Source organism: Mirounga leonina, unplaced genomic scaffold, assembly GCF_011800145.1.
Source record: "Mirounga leonina isolate KUSES-001 unplaced genomic scaffold, KU_Mleo_1.0 Mir_168, whole genome shotgun sequence".
Lineage (NCBI taxonomy): Eukaryota > Metazoa > Chordata > Mammalia > Carnivora > Phocidae > Mirounga > Mirounga leonina.
In genome coordinates, this window is record NW_023270426.1 from 12333031 (window position 1) to 12349936 (window position 16906).

At 47.9% G+C, this 16906-nt stretch overlaps 1 protein-coding gene across 3 annotated transcripts in view; it reads right to left on the reverse strand.

Annotated features, from left to right (window-relative positions):
• The window catches only part of MARCHF3 (membrane associated ring-CH-type finger 3), a 133024-nt gene that overhangs the window by 29710 nt on the left and 86408 nt on the right, over positions 1–16906 (reverse strand). Inside the window, exons 1-3 of one of the 3 annotated variants that reach the window (XM_035014031.1) lie at positions 13953–13989; positions 4293–4536; positions 1286–1490 (exon numbers count right to left, since the gene is read on the reverse strand). In XM_035014031.1, the coding sequence (XP_034869922.1) occupies positions 1286–1490; positions 4293–4480 (393 nt within the window). In that variant the 5' untranslated portion in view covers positions 4481–4536; positions 13953–13989. Of the gene's footprint in view, positions 1–1285; positions 1491–4292; positions 5143–13952; positions 13990–16906 lie in introns of those variants that run through there. The other 2 variants (XM_035014029.1, XM_035014030.1) reach the window with 2 other exon arrangements.

The window sequence follows — 16906 nt, forward strand, 5'->3', positions numbered from 1 at the left end:
GTGCCAAGGTGCTAACGTCCTGTTTTATTTTTTATTTTATTTTATTTTATTTAAAGATTTTATTTATTTATTTGACAGAGAGAGATGCAGTGAGAGAGGGAACACAAGCAGGGGGAGCGGCAGAGGGGGAAGCAGGCTTCCCGCTGAGCAGGGAGCCCGATGCGGGGCTCGATCCCAGGACCCTGGGACCAGGGCCCGAGCCGAAGGCAGACGCTTAACGACTGAGCCACCCAGGCGCCCCTCTAACGTCCTGTTTTAAAGTCTCCAAGAAGGGCGTCTTGATTTCTAGCTTTAGTTTAATGCCAAAGTTCTGCTGGGTCAGCTGCTGAAGGAAGGGGGAGGTTATCAGTGGGTCTGGATTAGAGGCCCATAATCTTGGTCTCGGTCTCTTTCAAAGGTTAGCTCTGGCCTCATAATATATTAGAATATTTATTGTTGCTAACATCCAATTTTTAATTGACTAGTAGAAATGGAGGGTAGGAGAGAGGGCAAAGTAGTCTAATGATATTTTCCGCTGCTTCTAGCTAATACAGGACTAGACCTTTGGTCTAAAGGAGAAATGTGTGGCTCCTAAAATATGAAAGAGTGTCCTGCCATTTTAATGGCTGGGTTGAAATGCCTGCCTTTTAAAGAAAAGAGATTCCAGTGCTAGGTTATTAGCTGAAAAAAGCTTGTGTATAATTTCCTAAGAGAGATTTTTTTTTTAAATTCAAACACTTGGATATGTACTTGGTATTCTAAGTGCTTTAGAAATCTTACTCATTTGAGCTTCATAGTAATTTCAAGAGGTAAAATTACTTACCTAAGGTCATGGAACTTACTCAGGCCCCAGAAGAGGAAGTCAGCATCCATTATCCTGTGCACCTCTATTTTTTCACAGAGACCTCTCAGGCTACGCAACCCAAATGCCCACTTACCTGTTGCTTCAAACTGGGCAGATGGTGTGCAAAGAGGGAGTGTTGGATCCCTTTGTTCCATTTCGTAGGGATGGAAAAAGGGGAAGCAGCTCTGTCAACTTCCCCACTCTCCTGTCTCCTCATGGAGATCACCTTTCTACTGCTGGCTTCGGAGCGAGCGTGTGAACCGTTTCTGTGTCTCTCTCACACACACACGCACACTCACGCACCCACACACACTCACGCACACTCACGCACACTCACTCACACGCACGCACACTGCTATGGCTGTGCTTCACTGAGCTGCACCAGGTTTGTGATCCGGGCATAAAAGCAGACATCATTTGCTCATTAGAGCTAAGTTTTCAGGACGTGCCCCAGTGACTGACCTCCACTAACGGCCTGGGTTTGCGCTCGACTGCAAACCTGAAGTGGCAGAGTTCACAGTAGCTGGTGTTTGAGGACGACAGCCAGTGCTCCAGGCAGCTCCGATGAATTGTCCCCAAGGTCCCCGTGCATTCGCAGGGGGAGAGCAAGTCCTCTTGGCTGCTGCCCTCGTGGCAGATCCTGCACATTGGCCGGTCATTGAAGGGGCTGCAAGAGAAGGAGGGGCATCTGCTGGTCACCAGGCCCGAAACCGTCGCCACGAGGATGGTCCTCTGGCTCTGTGTCCTTCAGACCTTCCTCAGGCAGACACCTGCTTTAACACCCTGGATGGACACTCCGTGTACACGGTCGTGGAGGCCGGGGTGGGCCGGGGTCCTCGGGCACCTCCTTTTGACAATATACAGAAGGAGGGGGGTGGCCCAGGGCCGAAAGTGGGTGAAAGTGAGCAGCATGTTATTGTTGTCTTGGACGTGGATGTTGTTCAGGCAAACGACCAATCAAGAAATAAGAACGATTCCTCACCATTAAAAACAGAAATTGTTTTGAAATGACATCACCTGCAGTTTCTAGACAAATTGTGCCTTTTGAATCAAACCAGGACACTTTCAAATACTCAGAGGTTCTTTTCATTTCTCCTTTCATTAGGGTGGGACAGTGAGGGGAGGCAAGTTAACTGGCAGCCAAGTCTTGAGCCATCACACAGAAGTGTTGTCTGAGTCAGAGTACCGAGCTGAGGGGCAGGTGATCCTTTGAGCTTCCCGAGGACGCTAAGGGTACTACGCCGAATGCAAGTAATGGCTGTGTCCTAGGGAGGCGGCCTCCGTCCAGAGCTCTGCCACTAATCTGGAAAGAAAAGCCAGCCCTGCACGTTCCGTGAGGCACACGGCGTAGTAGTTGATGAGGCAGGCTCTGAACCCCAGGTCTGCTGCCTCCCATTTGGCTAACTTGGTTCAAGTAACGTCATCCCTCTGTACTTTTATTCTGTCCTCTCTAAAACAGGGGCAAAGAATGGTGCCTTCCTCAAAGGTGACATTAGGATGAGAAAAGATGGTCCAAATCCGAAGCTTAGAATAAGGACCAGCATGTAGTAAATGTGTCGTTAATGGTGACTGTTTTCACTTACAGGAAAACTCAGGTCAGGGAAAGTCAAAATGATGTAGCGCTCATCAGGGAAGTTAGTGGACAATGAGGGGCTCAAACTAAGATGGCCTCAGCTCCCCGTGCATACTGTGTCTCGGGAAAGGACCACTCCTTTCTGATCGACATTATCGTGTATCGCTTCTCATATTGTCCTTTATTGGGCACTCAGTTTTAAACTATGTTATCACTGTATGTGCCCACCTGGGGACAGCCCCTCTACCTGGCATGGAAGCACTGCTGTTTCCCAAGGGCCTTTCTGGGATGATCCTGGGAATGAGTGAAGGCGAAAGGGGGATTAAAAGAGGAAAAGACTTCCTTCCTACTTGCCCAGAAGGGGGACCCACTCAGGGCTGGGAGAAGAAAGTTGAAGGAGTTGACTTTTTTTCTCTGACTATTCCTGGCTCCTTCATTCCCACTGAGCCAAATGCATGTGAAAGTCGAAAACCATCTGGTTTACATGACCACGTAAACATGTGAAAACACCTGATGCATGTGCGTGTGAGCATGGGCACACGCACACACACACACACACCCTGGCTCACAGGTCTAAGTCATCTTAGCTCTGTAGCCTGTTCTTCCTGATTAAACAAGGTGTGTGAAGGCTGCCAGGGTGACGGATGCACACACGGTGACCTGTCTCAGTTCACAGATGAGCAATGATGCTCATCGCCGTGTCATATTCTGAGTCCTAACCGATTGTTAGAAGCTTTTCGAGAGGTGGGAGAATACATATTGACTTTTTTCTACGTGACCCCTTAGCGAGAGCTGCACTGATCGGCAGCAGAAGATGCGTGGGCAGCGTTCGCAAGATGCATGAGGGTGTGAGTCCATGTCTGGCGGCCACCAGGTCCAGGCTGGGGTGACAGAAAATGTGGTGTTGCCAACAGTCCTGCTGCAGGTGCGTGTGGGCCTGGATCTCTCCCGTAGGGTTTGGTTGAGTTGCTCAGACCAAGGTAAGCAGTCAGTGTGCGAGTGACTGGTCTGAAGCTTCTGGGTCAGAAGTGGTGCTGGTATCAGAGGACAGGTCCAGTGTTGATAGGCACTGTACATTAATTGATCAGAGTTGCCCCTACCTATCCTGACAGAAAGCTGGAGAAGCCAGAGAGCATGTATTGGCCGGGCAGCCCGTGGCTCTCAATCTGCCATTGGACAGCAACAGCACAAGAGAGACCTCCAGGGACAAAGAGCCAGCCTGGACGAGCCATCTCTGGGCTGGTCGGAGCCTTTGGCCTTGCTTTGGTTCCTCATTTTGGGGAGACAAGCTGTCGCAGTTTGAACAATCACAGGGCAGGGTGTGTTGGGAAGGATCAGGAGTTGGGGGGCCCATGGGGCACAAAGGAGGGGGCCACAAAAGAGGCCCCCGAGTGGGGACGTGCCAGAGAAGAGACTCACCCGGGATGAAGCCCCAGACGATCTCCCATCAGGCAGTACTGATTGGTACAAGCACCATGAATGTCCCTTCAGAAGTTGTGCCCACAAGTCCAATCACTTCTGGCTCTGTCCCCTGAAATCAGGTGCCTCCTTCCTCCCATGCTCACAAAGGACCACCTTTGTTAGCGCCTGGCAACAAGAGCGTACCATAGCAATGTCCACATAACAAATGCAAGGAAAGCGACCCTGTGTCTTGTGGGATCTTTCCCTGCCTGGCTCTCTCTGCACGTGTGACCTGAAGTGGAAAACTCAACAACGGGAATTTTAGCTTTATGCCCGATCGCTATAGAAATGGCGAGGATGAGAGGACTCAGGCAGCACCTCAGCTCACCTGACACAAAAGACCTGAGCGCTAATTACGTTCCCTCTGGCAGTTTCCATCTGACCGAGAGTCTTCCGGATCAATTACAGATTCAATTATTTTAATAGCGGTACTACCTCTGGGTGGCGAGAGTCCGCACCACCGTTGACAGCAGCTGCCCGTCCTTGGCCGAAACTTGCATGACATACTGCGGCTGCCCGGTCACTAGGCTGCCACAGTCCTCCACGGTCTTCACCACGGGCGCAGCCGAGCTGGTGCAGTCTGGCAACACTTCGGGCAGGTGACTGCAGCGGCTGGTTGTCATGGTAACAGACAGCAATTACTCGGCTAATGGCTTCCACGTTCATACAGGATTTCCATCTAGGAGAGATCAGAAAACAGTTTACTTGGGCAGGGTGGTTAACAGAAAACGGGGGAATTACAGGCCACCCACCTCATCGTGTCATTATTTAATATAAATAACAAGGGGAGCCTAGACATGGCACATTATCTGGTTACCATGTCATGCACGCACGCGCGCGTGCACACAGAGCCCGCGGGAAACAGCGGACGTGCTTATGAGCCAGATAGCGAACCTGTCGGTGTACATAAACATTTCGGAGCCCCGCTCTTGGAGAGGGGAGGGCGTGATGGCTCTGGAGCCCGATCTGAAGAGGAGATAAGCAGTTCTCCTGCTCTGTTGCCAGAGAAGCAATAAGTCTTTGTTTTCACTCTCTCAAAGTTACTAGAATCATTATTAAAACCGTTCGCAACTCTTTTTTCTTGTAAGCAATTTATGCTCCATTCAGCTTCATTCTGAGATGCTAAGATTAAAAACAGAGAGAAAGAGGGGGAAAAAAAGACTCTGGCCAAGTAGCAGCTTCTAGGACAATATTGGCCAGAATGAATCAATTAATGTCCACCTTTCTGACTGCTGCCATATCTGCGTCCCATAATACAATTATCTACTTAATATATCTTGACAATTAACTTCCTTTAAAAACTTAACCTATTTTGGCCTTGTCTTAAATAGTTATTCATGGGAAGTGATTAGTTGGATGAGCTTGTTACATTTTTTCTTAATGGACATCACAATCAAAACATTAGAATTGAGTCTTTGTTAGTGGAATACTGCATCATCATAGAGGATCACACAGGAGAATGCAAGAAACGAGGATGGACGAGACCTCCACTGCCTGTTAAAAATAATCCATTCCCTGACATACAGCCTGTCACATAGCCTGCAAGGAATTCTGTCCCTGATCGGGGTGGTGTGGGCTTGAACTGGACCTCAGATTCAAAGCATTCAGACCCACTGGTGTGTGGACCCACTGCATCCAGTAGTAAGTCTGTTGGTGATGCATGAAAAATAGAGGTCTTTATAGAAACTCATAGGAGCTGCATCTCACTTTTAGAAATACAGTTGTTTCTGTCCAGCCTGCTCACCTCAAGCTCCACGGAGCCCAAGGCGGCCTGGGCTCTGTAGGGAGACACAGGACTGGTTGATGGGCTGAATTCACATCAATAAGCAGACCGGATGCTAAAGGCCCCAAATTAAAGTAAATCCATCCCACAACCCCAGGAGGATTTTTGGAATTCCTCAAAGGATTGTTTTCTTCTAGCTCTTTCTCCCAGTTATTATACAGTACTTGACTCCTCCGGATCTGGCAAACAGGATCTCCCCGACTTCCAGAACAATGTGCATCAACTGGACATTCTTAGGATGAGAACACAGTGTTTGCAGATGAACTTGAACTGACGCCCTCCCTCCCAACATGTGCATGTCAGGGAGGCCTGACCATCGGAGACAGTTGGATGGGAAGGGAATCCCCTCCTTGCTGCTGCGGTGTCTGGCTGGCCTCGCTCTAGCATGTTCCCATTCCTGTCCTTGGCTGCCACCAATCTGCTCCGCGTTTGTGGTCTGCTCTCTGCCGGGACACCTTTGGAGCCTGGCCATGGGGAGGCGGTTACGGACAGCAGCCCTGGTCGGTGGCCTGATGTGGGGACACAGGCTAGGGCCGCCTCTGCTCTGTCATTGGCACCACTCTGGTGGGCTTCTCAACCACCAGGCAGTAAGCAGACAAAGGTACAACTGCATAATTAGCTAGTTTAGTTTTGCTTTTTAAATAGGATTTGTTGCCTTTCTTTGTTTCTTTTTACATTGCCAAAGCCAGAAATGTATGTTAGAGAAAGTACAGAAAAGTACAAGGAAAACAACACAATTCAGTCATAATCCCGCCACTCGGATAACCACAGTAAACTTTCGGGGTGGATGTCTTTCTAATTTTTGGCAGGGTTGACAGGGTGGAGTTGATTTGTAGTAGAGGCCAGATTTTTCTTTTTTTTTTTTTAAATAAGTGAGTTAAGGTAGCTCTCAGGCCACAGAACAAAAGGATGTTCAAGATCCAACTTCTAAAACTGTCTAATCCCCCTCCCCTGGCCTGCTCTTATAAAACCCCATTGACATGATTTTAAATTCTCATAATGCCTCCCAGTCACCAAGTGTAACTTCCTGGCACAGCTCTCTTGCTTCACAAGGCAGCCATAGATTAAGAGCCAGGGGTGTGTTGGCAGGAAAAGCAGACACAGTGACCTTCTTGCGGCATAGAATCATTATGTCTGGATGCACTCTGAGAGTCTATTTTCGGGTTTTGCATAACTTCAACTCACAGCACCAAATGCTCCCTCCCAGTGCTCGATGGAACGGGAAGGAGGCGGAGAAGGGATGCTCAGAGGGAGAAGAGGAGATCAGGGCTGTCAGGAGTGAGGCTACCCTAGTGAAGGGACATCACTCAGGCACACGATGTCCCCAAGTTCATTCACTTATAACCCAGATTAAGTTCTCATCAAAGGAAGCAGTTCTAAATATATGACCCAAATCCACAATAAAATGCCCCTAAAACAATTCTAGAAGTAGAGTCCCCTTTAAACTTATTTTATATCTGTAATTTCACTTCTGGTTGCTAGACTTCATTTCATTTCTCTTCTCAAAGGCAAAAGAGATATCACAGGTCATCTGATCAGTTTATTCCCTTCACAGTGGGTGCTGGGCACAGAGTTGAGCATAAAGGGACAGAGCGCTCCTCTACCTTGCCTCCTCCTCTTGGGCCATCTCTTCAGAGCCCTGAACCCCACTTGGGACCTGCCAGACGGGTCACTCCGGTCTGGCACTCACTGAAGAACACACCCGCACATTCGCTAACTACCATGCATCTTGAGATACCAAGCCTGGCATGCCCATGATGAGTTCCCATGCTTCTGAAAGACCACGTCTTGAATTGCAAATGGGGTGGAAAGGATACTGCAGAGCATAGACACCTGAGGCCATGGTGGGAAGGGCTGAGTTGGTTCCGACCCCACAAGAGTGGATCTCTTCATGTCCTCAGGTGGAGGAGGACAGATGGGAGCACCGTTCTCCCCAGTCTCGGTCAAAAGGAAGCCTGGAGGCCTGCACTAGGCCTGGGGCAGGAGTGGGCCTCTGCAGGCCGCATGTGCCAATTGGCATGCATATGTTGCACCTGGGGCAGTGACAAATGGCCTGCTGCATTTCCCCGTCTCCTTCAGAGCCACCTGGGAAAACAGCGGGCTGTTGCTGTGGATGCTAGAAAGAGCTGAGCTGTCGCTTTGCAGCCTAACTGGGCTTCCACGGATCTTCCTGCAAAATTTCAAGCACCATTTGACTGCTTTCTTATCAACACTGCTGCTCTTGTGGGCGAGTGTCTTCCCAGTTCACCCAAGAATTCGGCTCTCGGGATTTCTCGGGACAAAAACACAATGCCGGTGGGGAGGAGGGGCGTGTCTCTGTAAACTCAAACATCAGATTGCACTGGTAGGACAGGTCCTTTGTTGGCCAGGCTTGACTCCTTGTCTAATTGCTTTCTGAGGCTGCGAATAAAACATGATTTGGCACTGGCCAAGTCCGGCTGCGCGCAGCGCAAGGCATGGCACTAGGTGGATGAGAGGGGGACAGTAAAAGAGGAGGGAGAGGCTCAATGAAAGAAAGCCTGATGAGACCATTGTTAAGATACAAAAGGCCTGTCTGTTAAACTGTGACCCCTTTAAAGGACAGAGTACAGGTTTTACCAAAGCAAAGACTCAACCAGGCTGCAGCTAATCGTTGCCGTGTTTCTGCACAGTCTGCCTTTGGTAAGTGATTTCCATGGGAACATGGCTGGCACCATGAGGACACATCCGGAGGATGTTGGGGAGGTGATTTTGGGGGGACTCTGTTCACCTCTGCTGCCCCCTGGCCCCAGCAGCCCCTGGAACCTCCCTGAGGATTGCAGAGTTAGGGGAGAAAGCTCTGTTCTCAGAGGCAGGTCCCCCAAGCCTGCACCTTGGCTCAGCACTCCGCAGGGTCACTCAGCTTCTCAGCCATGGTTGAGATTTCTTGCATATTTGGAATGAAAATACTAGTACTTCCTGAGCCACTTGGTCAGGGTGTTGGTGAGGCCTCAAATAATACATGTGAACATGCTTTGTGAACTGGACTGAGCCACATGCAGAGAATGCCACATTAACCTTCATTCCTGCTCTTTTTGTAAGCTGAGCTGCATCTTTTTTCTGTCTTTGAAAACCATCTTCCCCCATGGCTGGTGAGCTTCCGCCAGGCTGTACTTCTGGATCACGCTTGAGCTCTGACCTTGTGCCACTCCATCCCACTGGCAGGTAGCATGGAGGCACCTTCTTCCCTGTTCATCCACTTCTCCTCCTTCTCCTCAGCCCTGTCTGTTCAGATCCCTGAACACAGGTTTTCACTTGTTCGTGAAAACGCTGAGTGAAGGCACATGGTGAGAACCTGCTATTCTGTTGGAGACCTTTGGGTCTGTATGTTACAGCAGCCGCCGTGATCTTAGCTGATCTAGCACGTGATAAATATACTAGAAAATAAAGTGCAAGCCACGCCCAAGTGCCTTTGCAGGCCTGTTTCCATCAGACTGTATTTTCAGTGACAAGTCAACTTTAATCTCTTAGATTTAGGACAACAAGGCTGTTTCGGGGAGGGATCTGTCAAGCTGGCATCTCTGTTGGGATGTACAAATTACCATGGGGATTAAAGGTAAAAATCAGAGCGTCAGAGTATGTGTGTTAGCCGCACCAACCTGGTCCAGCAGGCTGCCTGGCAGCAAGCGGACTGAGCAGGTCCCAAGCTGGGACCCTGTAGCAAGCATGGACCTCCAAATTTGACCCTCATAATTCCAGAGAGTTTTTTTTTTTTTAAAGATTTTATTTATTTGACAGAGAGAGACACAGTGAGAGAGGGAACACAAGCAGGGGGAGTGGAAGAGGGGGAAGCAGGCTTTCCCGCTGAGCAGGGAGCCCGATGTGGGGCTCGATCCCAGGACCACGGGATCATGACCTGAGCCGAAGGCAGACGCTTAACGACTGAGCCACACAGGTGCCTAATTCCAGAGATTTTTAACAAGTAGGCTCCTCAGGTCTCAATATATTCTAGAAAGGTCTTTTTTTTTTTTTTTAAAGATTTTATTTATTTATTTGAGAGAGAGAGAATGAGAGACAGAGAGCCTGAGAGGGAGGAAGGTCAGAGGGAGAAGCAGACTCCCCGCCGAGCAGGGAGCCCGATGCGGGACTTGATCCTGGGACTCCAGGATCATGACCTGAGCCGAAGGCAGTCGCTTAACCAACTGAGCCACCCAGGTGCCCTCTAGAAAGGTCTTCTGTCACCCGCCCACAACCAGGGCTGGTCAACAAAGCAAAGCCGAGAAGCAAATTTATTCATTCTTTCATCCACTCCAAGAATTTTTTTTTTTTTTTTAAGAAATTACTGGATATTCCTTTGAAATTTCTGATGGTTCAGAGTCCGACCATTTCAAGTCTGGCTTTACATTTCCCGAGCAGCGTTCTGCAGACCCTCTTAGGGACTGCAGAGCCACGAGGACACGGCACCTTTCCACTAGCCATCATGCCCTTGCTTACTCAGGGGACACTGCCCTAAATTTGGGGGAATGGCTAGATGTCTTTCCACTCCCACAGAGGTGCACATCATTAACACTGGTCCAAGATTCAGAAGGCTGACCTTAGTTTTACATGAGCAAATCTGCTTCAGGAAGCATCTCTAAAATGTCCCTTAGCCTTCCTAGAGGGGCTGCATACACACGAGCAAGGCCTCCCCAAGGAGACCAATGAACGGGCAGTACACGTCGGTTGGTGATTGAAACGAGGGGGAAAATAAAAATAATGGCCTGTCCAGGAACTTTCCCCTCTGAGGGAGACTTTCAGCCTCTGAATTCTAAGAACAATCTCTGAGAATACGAATGCTCTTCGATAGAACATTTCCCTGCCTTTTGAGGCCTGTTATAAGCAGACAGTGCACGGCATGCCTGATAAACTGACTTGGAGGTTCCTGAATGTGCACAGAAAATGGAGGCGGGTGGGAAACCACACACTGACCTTCCTTTTCCAATGAAAATGGAGCAAATGACTAATTTCAAAACCATTAACATGTAAAAGCTGCATATTTCTTCTGAGAACAGGGCACAAAGGCTCTCCAAGGAGATTGCTGGGACGTGATTACCAGCAACATTTAAGTTTTCAAAAACACGCCAAGGAGGCTATTCACTCGAAGTGTGTATCGGCAAAGTAGCTGCTTCATTAAACTTAAATAGTCTCGGCAGGGCTGTGCTTACAGACCCACGCTACCAAATTATACGTTTCTTTTCTGGATGCTTCACTGACCTCATTATGTGGAGCGGAGAGTTTGTCATTCCAAATAAAGTGACCATCCAGGTCTTTATAAACATGTCCGTCAGGAGCTTCATGAGTCTGCAGACTGCAACCCTGGCGGGCCCAATGGATTAAAAAAAAAAATACACACAAAAACTTGTCTTTTTGTTTTCTCGTTATTCTCCGCATATGTGAGCATTGTCATACTTGCAGAGCAGAGTAAGCAGGTGAAATGCTTATTTTCGAGCATGAAGGTTTTGATTTGGGGGTAAAGACGTTTTCTTGAGGAATGTGTAAACACCAGTGAGGAACCAAGGGGAAAAAAAAAATCCAGACTAGCATAAGGCCAGTTGGATCCGCAGAGTTCCAATCTCACAGTGTACTGTTTGCAAGTGATACCCAGAGTTATTTATCATTTCCCATCTGCTTTATTATTTTTGATTCTCAGCCTCAAGAAGCACCAGAAGTATCAGACTAATCTTTTTTTTTTTTCATTTAAAATTACTAATTTTCTCTTTAGGCAGGTAAAATCCTCTATTTCTGCTGAAGGCAAATCAAGTAACAATTATCGTGTTTATATGTATTTTTTCCCCTCAAGAAGTACTCATAAAATTAATTCGGATTTTGGAGGCTATCCATTTTTTCATTTAATTTTAATTATATAGATGAAAATGGCAATTAAAAATCCCACAACTACCCTGTGCATTCAAAGACACAGTGACAGCTGAATTACACTTATAAATAACAATGGGCTCCCGCACACATAGCCCTGCTGAGCAGGGGTGGGGGGTGGGGGTGGGGGAAGCAGAGCTCACCGATGAGTTCTGGGGACTGGGGAGCAATCGGGACACGTCAGAAAAGTTGAAACGACAGGTTTAAAAACAACAGAGGGAGCAGGCAAAACAGAGTAAGACGTTCATGGGACATCATTTGGAGAAAAAGTGTATTCTTCAAGTGATGTTCGGTGTGCCCGGTACCAAACAGCTCCCTGTATAGCATAAGGAAAAGTGTAGAGGGTACAGCATGCTGTCCAGGATCTCTGATAATACAGGGGATGAACATTTCAGCTATAATGAGGGAGAATATGCTCTAAGAACCAGGAGCTCCCAATCTGTTGCTACGCTCATACCCATTTTCTGCCAGCATCCAAGTGAATGCCCACCATTAAGGAATTTGATGCGGGGTTCAGTCCCAGTTGTACCTCACTCACCCTCTTCTGTGCAGACAGCCCAGTACTAGGCATACAGGTTTGCTAAATTCCTAACGGCAACCTCCCGCATCCGCTGTTGGCTGATTTTAAGCCGGGGTTCCTTGGGGCTTTCCCCATCTGCATGTCACCAAGACCACGGGGAGGCTGCAGTCTTGTCCTTTCCCAGGGCGGTGTCCAGAGTCTGCATTCTGCCAGGTTCTGGGGGCCCAGGCCTTCCTGCAGCGCCTTCAGGCCCTTGAGGGCCCAAGAGACTCGGGTGCATTGCCCTTGGTTTTGGCACGAGGATAACCAAAGTCGCTCAGCTTGACAAGGAATTAGGCAAGTGCAGCGTAAGGATGAATGCTCCTTGGATTTTGCTTTTCAGCCCTGTCTTTGGCATTAGAGATGGACTCCCTATCATATGCCTCGGATTATTAGAAGCCCCCAAATCCCACGGTGCTTTCACATGAGGTCGAGTGAGGTGTCAGGGTCTGTGGGTGTCTTTTTGTTGCTTTTGTACATGTTTGGCTTTGGGGTCAGGAGCACTCTGGGAGCCTTTCAGGGGGCAGTGTGGGGAGAGGGGCAGAGCCCTGGCTTTTAACTGCCACCCCACGCTTAGCAACGGAAGACAGCTCCTTGGCGTTGAGCCTCATTCTCCTCCCTGACGCTGAGGACCGGGATAGGTGTGTGCCTGGCGTGTGCAGGGCACTTTGTAACAGGCAGTGCTTAAGACTGTAGGGCAGTGGGGTCATCTTACAACAGCCGGGGGCCACGGTGGGGACAAGAGGCTCCTTCTCCATCCTACCTCTGGATCCCCTCGCCTGGACCATCCCCTCTAGAGTCCTTCTCACTACCTGCCCATCTGCCCTGGTAAACGTCTCATGGAGACAGAACCGCTGACATCTGCTTTGACAATCTTATTGTAAATATAGCGACAAAGCATGAGAACAGCCTCTGGAATTACTCTTCTCAGCCCTTAGACTCTGTTTCCTGCCTTTCCACTACACACACACACGCATCTTTATATACATGTGCAGAGATAAACCATAGGTTCTTTTCTAGTGCTTCCCTAAAATAAATGGGTCTAGTCTTTCAAGGCAAGATCCAACAAAGCACAAGAAAAAAGCAACACATAGCCAAGGGCTGAGTTACCTGAGATCACTTTACCACGTAATCTCTTCCCAAAGTATATCCTTGGTTTTTTTTTTTTATTATTTTTTAAAGATTTTATTTATTTATTTGACAGAGAGAGACACAGCGAGAGAGGGAACACAAGCAGGGGGAGGGGGAGAGGGAGAAGCAGGCTTCCCGCCGAGCAGAGAGCCCGATGCAGTCCTGGGATCATGACCTGAGCCGAAGGCAGATGCTTAACCATTTGAGCCACCCAGGTGCCACTGTATGTCCTGGGTTCTTGGGCACCATGATACTGGTGGGGAATGAGGCCTCTTTCTTCCTTACTTCCTACTGACCTCAGTGCAAAGCATTCAATGAACTCCTTCCAAGGAACCTCTGAGGAATTAGTTCTTCTCATCTGAGCCCATGCCCCCTTCTTGCTTTTGCTCCTTTGGCTGCCTGGCCCAGCTCACCACGCATCTTGACGTCAGTCCCCACGTCTCACACAGCCCCCACCTGTCGGAGCATCACCTTTATTTTATTTTATTAAGATTTTATTTATTTATTTGAGAGAGAGAGAGAGTACAAGCAGGGGGAGCAGCAGGCTGAGGGAGAGGGAGAAGCAAGCTCCCCGCTGAGCAGGGAGCCTGATGCGGGGCTCGATCCCAGGACCCTGGGATCATGACCTGAGCCAAAGACAGACGCTTAAGGGACTGAGCCACCCAGGCGCCCTGGAGCATCACCTTTAACTGGACTTTTTCAGTGTGAGGACCAGCCTGCTCTGTCCCTGAGCCTCCGAGCAGCCCCGTACCTTTAAGCCTGTCAGAAATAGCCCGGCATGTCGGCTTACGTGGAGGGCTGTTTCCACCAGAGCATCCCTGAAGGCCCTGCAGCCGCTCAGCAAGACCATCCTGAATCAAATATCTGGTCTGTTCATTTCTTTGTATCTCCAGTCCTGCCAGAAAGAATGGGTGAGTTTCCTTAACCTGATCCAGCCTGTTTGACAGAAACAAAACAACTTAATACTGACACGGAATTAAATTCTTATCTAAGATAAAACAGCCACATATTGTGCAGAGGTCTATTTTTACTTTTAAATTTTCATCTGATGGGTTTTCCTTCAGAACAGACCAAAAAAAAAAAAATTACACTATTAATAGCAATAGTGTGAGTATACTTTTCTGTTTTCATAGCACTATTCATTTTCATTCTCTAAGTGCTTTATAAATATAGTGGGTCTTTACTGCCTTCCAAGGGTGAAAATAACAGTTATACCCCCATGGAGCTCATTCATTTGCTTTACGGGCTAAAAAAATCTCTAGTGTGTCACAAATTAACAAAATGTTCCTGAGGACTGTGTTTTATTCTTGAATCTCCAATTTCACTAATAAATGTGAAAAACACATGTAGCCAGATAAGTCCCTGGAGACCCACCACTGCGGGTGCTGAAGAAAGCAAGTTATTCCAGCTAAGATCAGCATTCACTTTCACACCAGAGACTATCTGTTACCCAAATCTCCTCCAGTTGCTTGATGTAAGGCAATGGAATCGGTTTCTAGTGACTACCCCCCCCATCTAACAAAATGAGTTTTTAAGGAAAGAGTATCTTCAGAAAATAAGAAAAAAAACTGTAACATTTTTGATCGTCAGATAATGACGATCCTACTACCACCTCTGAGAGAGATCTGTTATTCCTTTTCTTAGTATTTTTACCATGAAAAGTTCCAAACAAATAGAATATTAAGTAAACTGACATATACTCCAGTGTGCCAATCTGACAATTAATCAAAATTTTGTCACACTTGTGTCTTCCTCCCTCTCTCCCTCCATTTCTTCCTTCTTTCCTGTTAATATTTTTTTAAGATTTTTATTTATTTATTTGAGAGAGAGAGCAATCGAGCGAGAGAGAACAAGTGCAAGCTCGGGGGAGGGCAGAGGCAGAGAGAGAAGCAGACTCTCTGCTGAGCAGGGAGCCCGACGCGGGACTTAATCCCAGGACCATGGGATCATGACCTGAGCCGAAGGCAGACGCCCAACTGACCGAGCACCGAGGTGCCCCCAAACTTGCTTTCTTGTGGTATCATTTAATTTGTTCCTCTATCCCCTGTGTTTTCTGTGAGCTTATAGATAAGCTCGATTGAGCTCAAGTTCACCTCTTAGACGACAACAGTTCATAGGTGACACTGCATTACATCAGGGGGCACCGAATGTACTGGGTGGCCGTCCCACTTTTAGTGGGTTCAGGTGATGGCAGATGATTTCTTCAGTGTAACATTCCCCATCAATATTCGAACGGTCTAATTATTGCATGCATTGATGACAGTTGCTTAAAGCAATTATTTCACTTGGGGGGCTACAAAATCAAGCCATTCCAAGTTGAATTTCCCTTCCAACTTTAGTAGCAGGAATTCTCCTGTAATGAACAACTTTCCCTCATCAACCAGTGCAATCTGCTTATGCTGAAATCCAACGTGCACAGAAAAGGCATGATCACTGCTTAATTCTTTCCTTTGATGGCCAATTTGCAGAGTAAGGAATTATTTACTCTTACTCTTGCCTTAGTTACAAGCTATAGTGACTGAGTTGTTTTGTTATTGTTTTGGTTATTCTTCAAGGTCCACTTGTTTTTACTGAAATTAAAAGAGAAATCAGACTGTCACCCCATAACTCACCCTGCTGGTCTAGAGGACTGGACTTGTGATTCAAGTGGACACAACATAAATCAAGGGCATGGTCCCTGCCGTCCAGCACTCTCGGTAAGAAGGCCAGGCACTGTTTCTCTCACCTGCTTTGGAGTCTGACTTTGTCTTTATGGTTGATAGAGTTTTTCCTTAGGCTGAACACCCCTCCTAGACAGAGGGCTTCTGCATTGACGAGTTTCTGAGGAAAATGAGAACAAATCTAAAATATTCCCTCTTCTCACTTGGTGTCACTTGCCCCTGCAGGCTTCCACTGTCGTGTGGTTGACCAGATTTGTCTGAAGGTGGCTGAGTGCGTGGACGCAGACTGGCAGAAGCACGGCGCATCAGACTGATGGGGTGAGGTCACTGAGCTTGTATCAGCTGGACCTTCCTTCTGTGACTCACCAGGAAGGCATTCTCACCCAGCGAAGCCTGCAGGTGCCGTCTGGCACGGCCACACCCTACTCCAGGGTTGCAGTAAATGACCCATTAACACGCTGTGCAAGCTTCCTCCGGAGGAGAAATCTGCCCATGTATGAGAAACAGCTCCTTCTTCTTCTTCTCACATAATAAGGGTGAAAACATTTAGGCCATCCATGGGTATTCCCCGAAGAGGCATGTGTAAGTCCTCTTTAACAATGGCTGATGAGTGTCTCTGAGCCTGACAGGAATCTGGGGTCTTTCCTTTTTTGCTAAGAGCTGAGACATTTTCTGCCCATTACTGCTTTGTTTTACTGACAGGCATCTGTCAGTTAGACATTAAAACAGAGTGATAATGGGGAGAGAATATGCTGGCTCCGTCCACACACTTCAAGAGGGAAGTGCTCATGAAAATGTGTATTTTGGGAAACCTAGATGCTCATGTGCCCATCTGCATTTCCATTTAGTTTGAAATTGAATGTAGAAGAGTAAAGCAGTGAGAAGAGGAATAACAGGGAACCAGAATCAGAGGAACTCCTTAAGTGGCCCTGTAGACGCCCACTTTGTGTGGGGATCCTGCACTGAGTAGGGGGTGGGGGGAAATGGGTTAGGAAATGCATGTCAAAGAGGATGAACAGGATGGAAGCTTCCCCCCCCCCCCCCC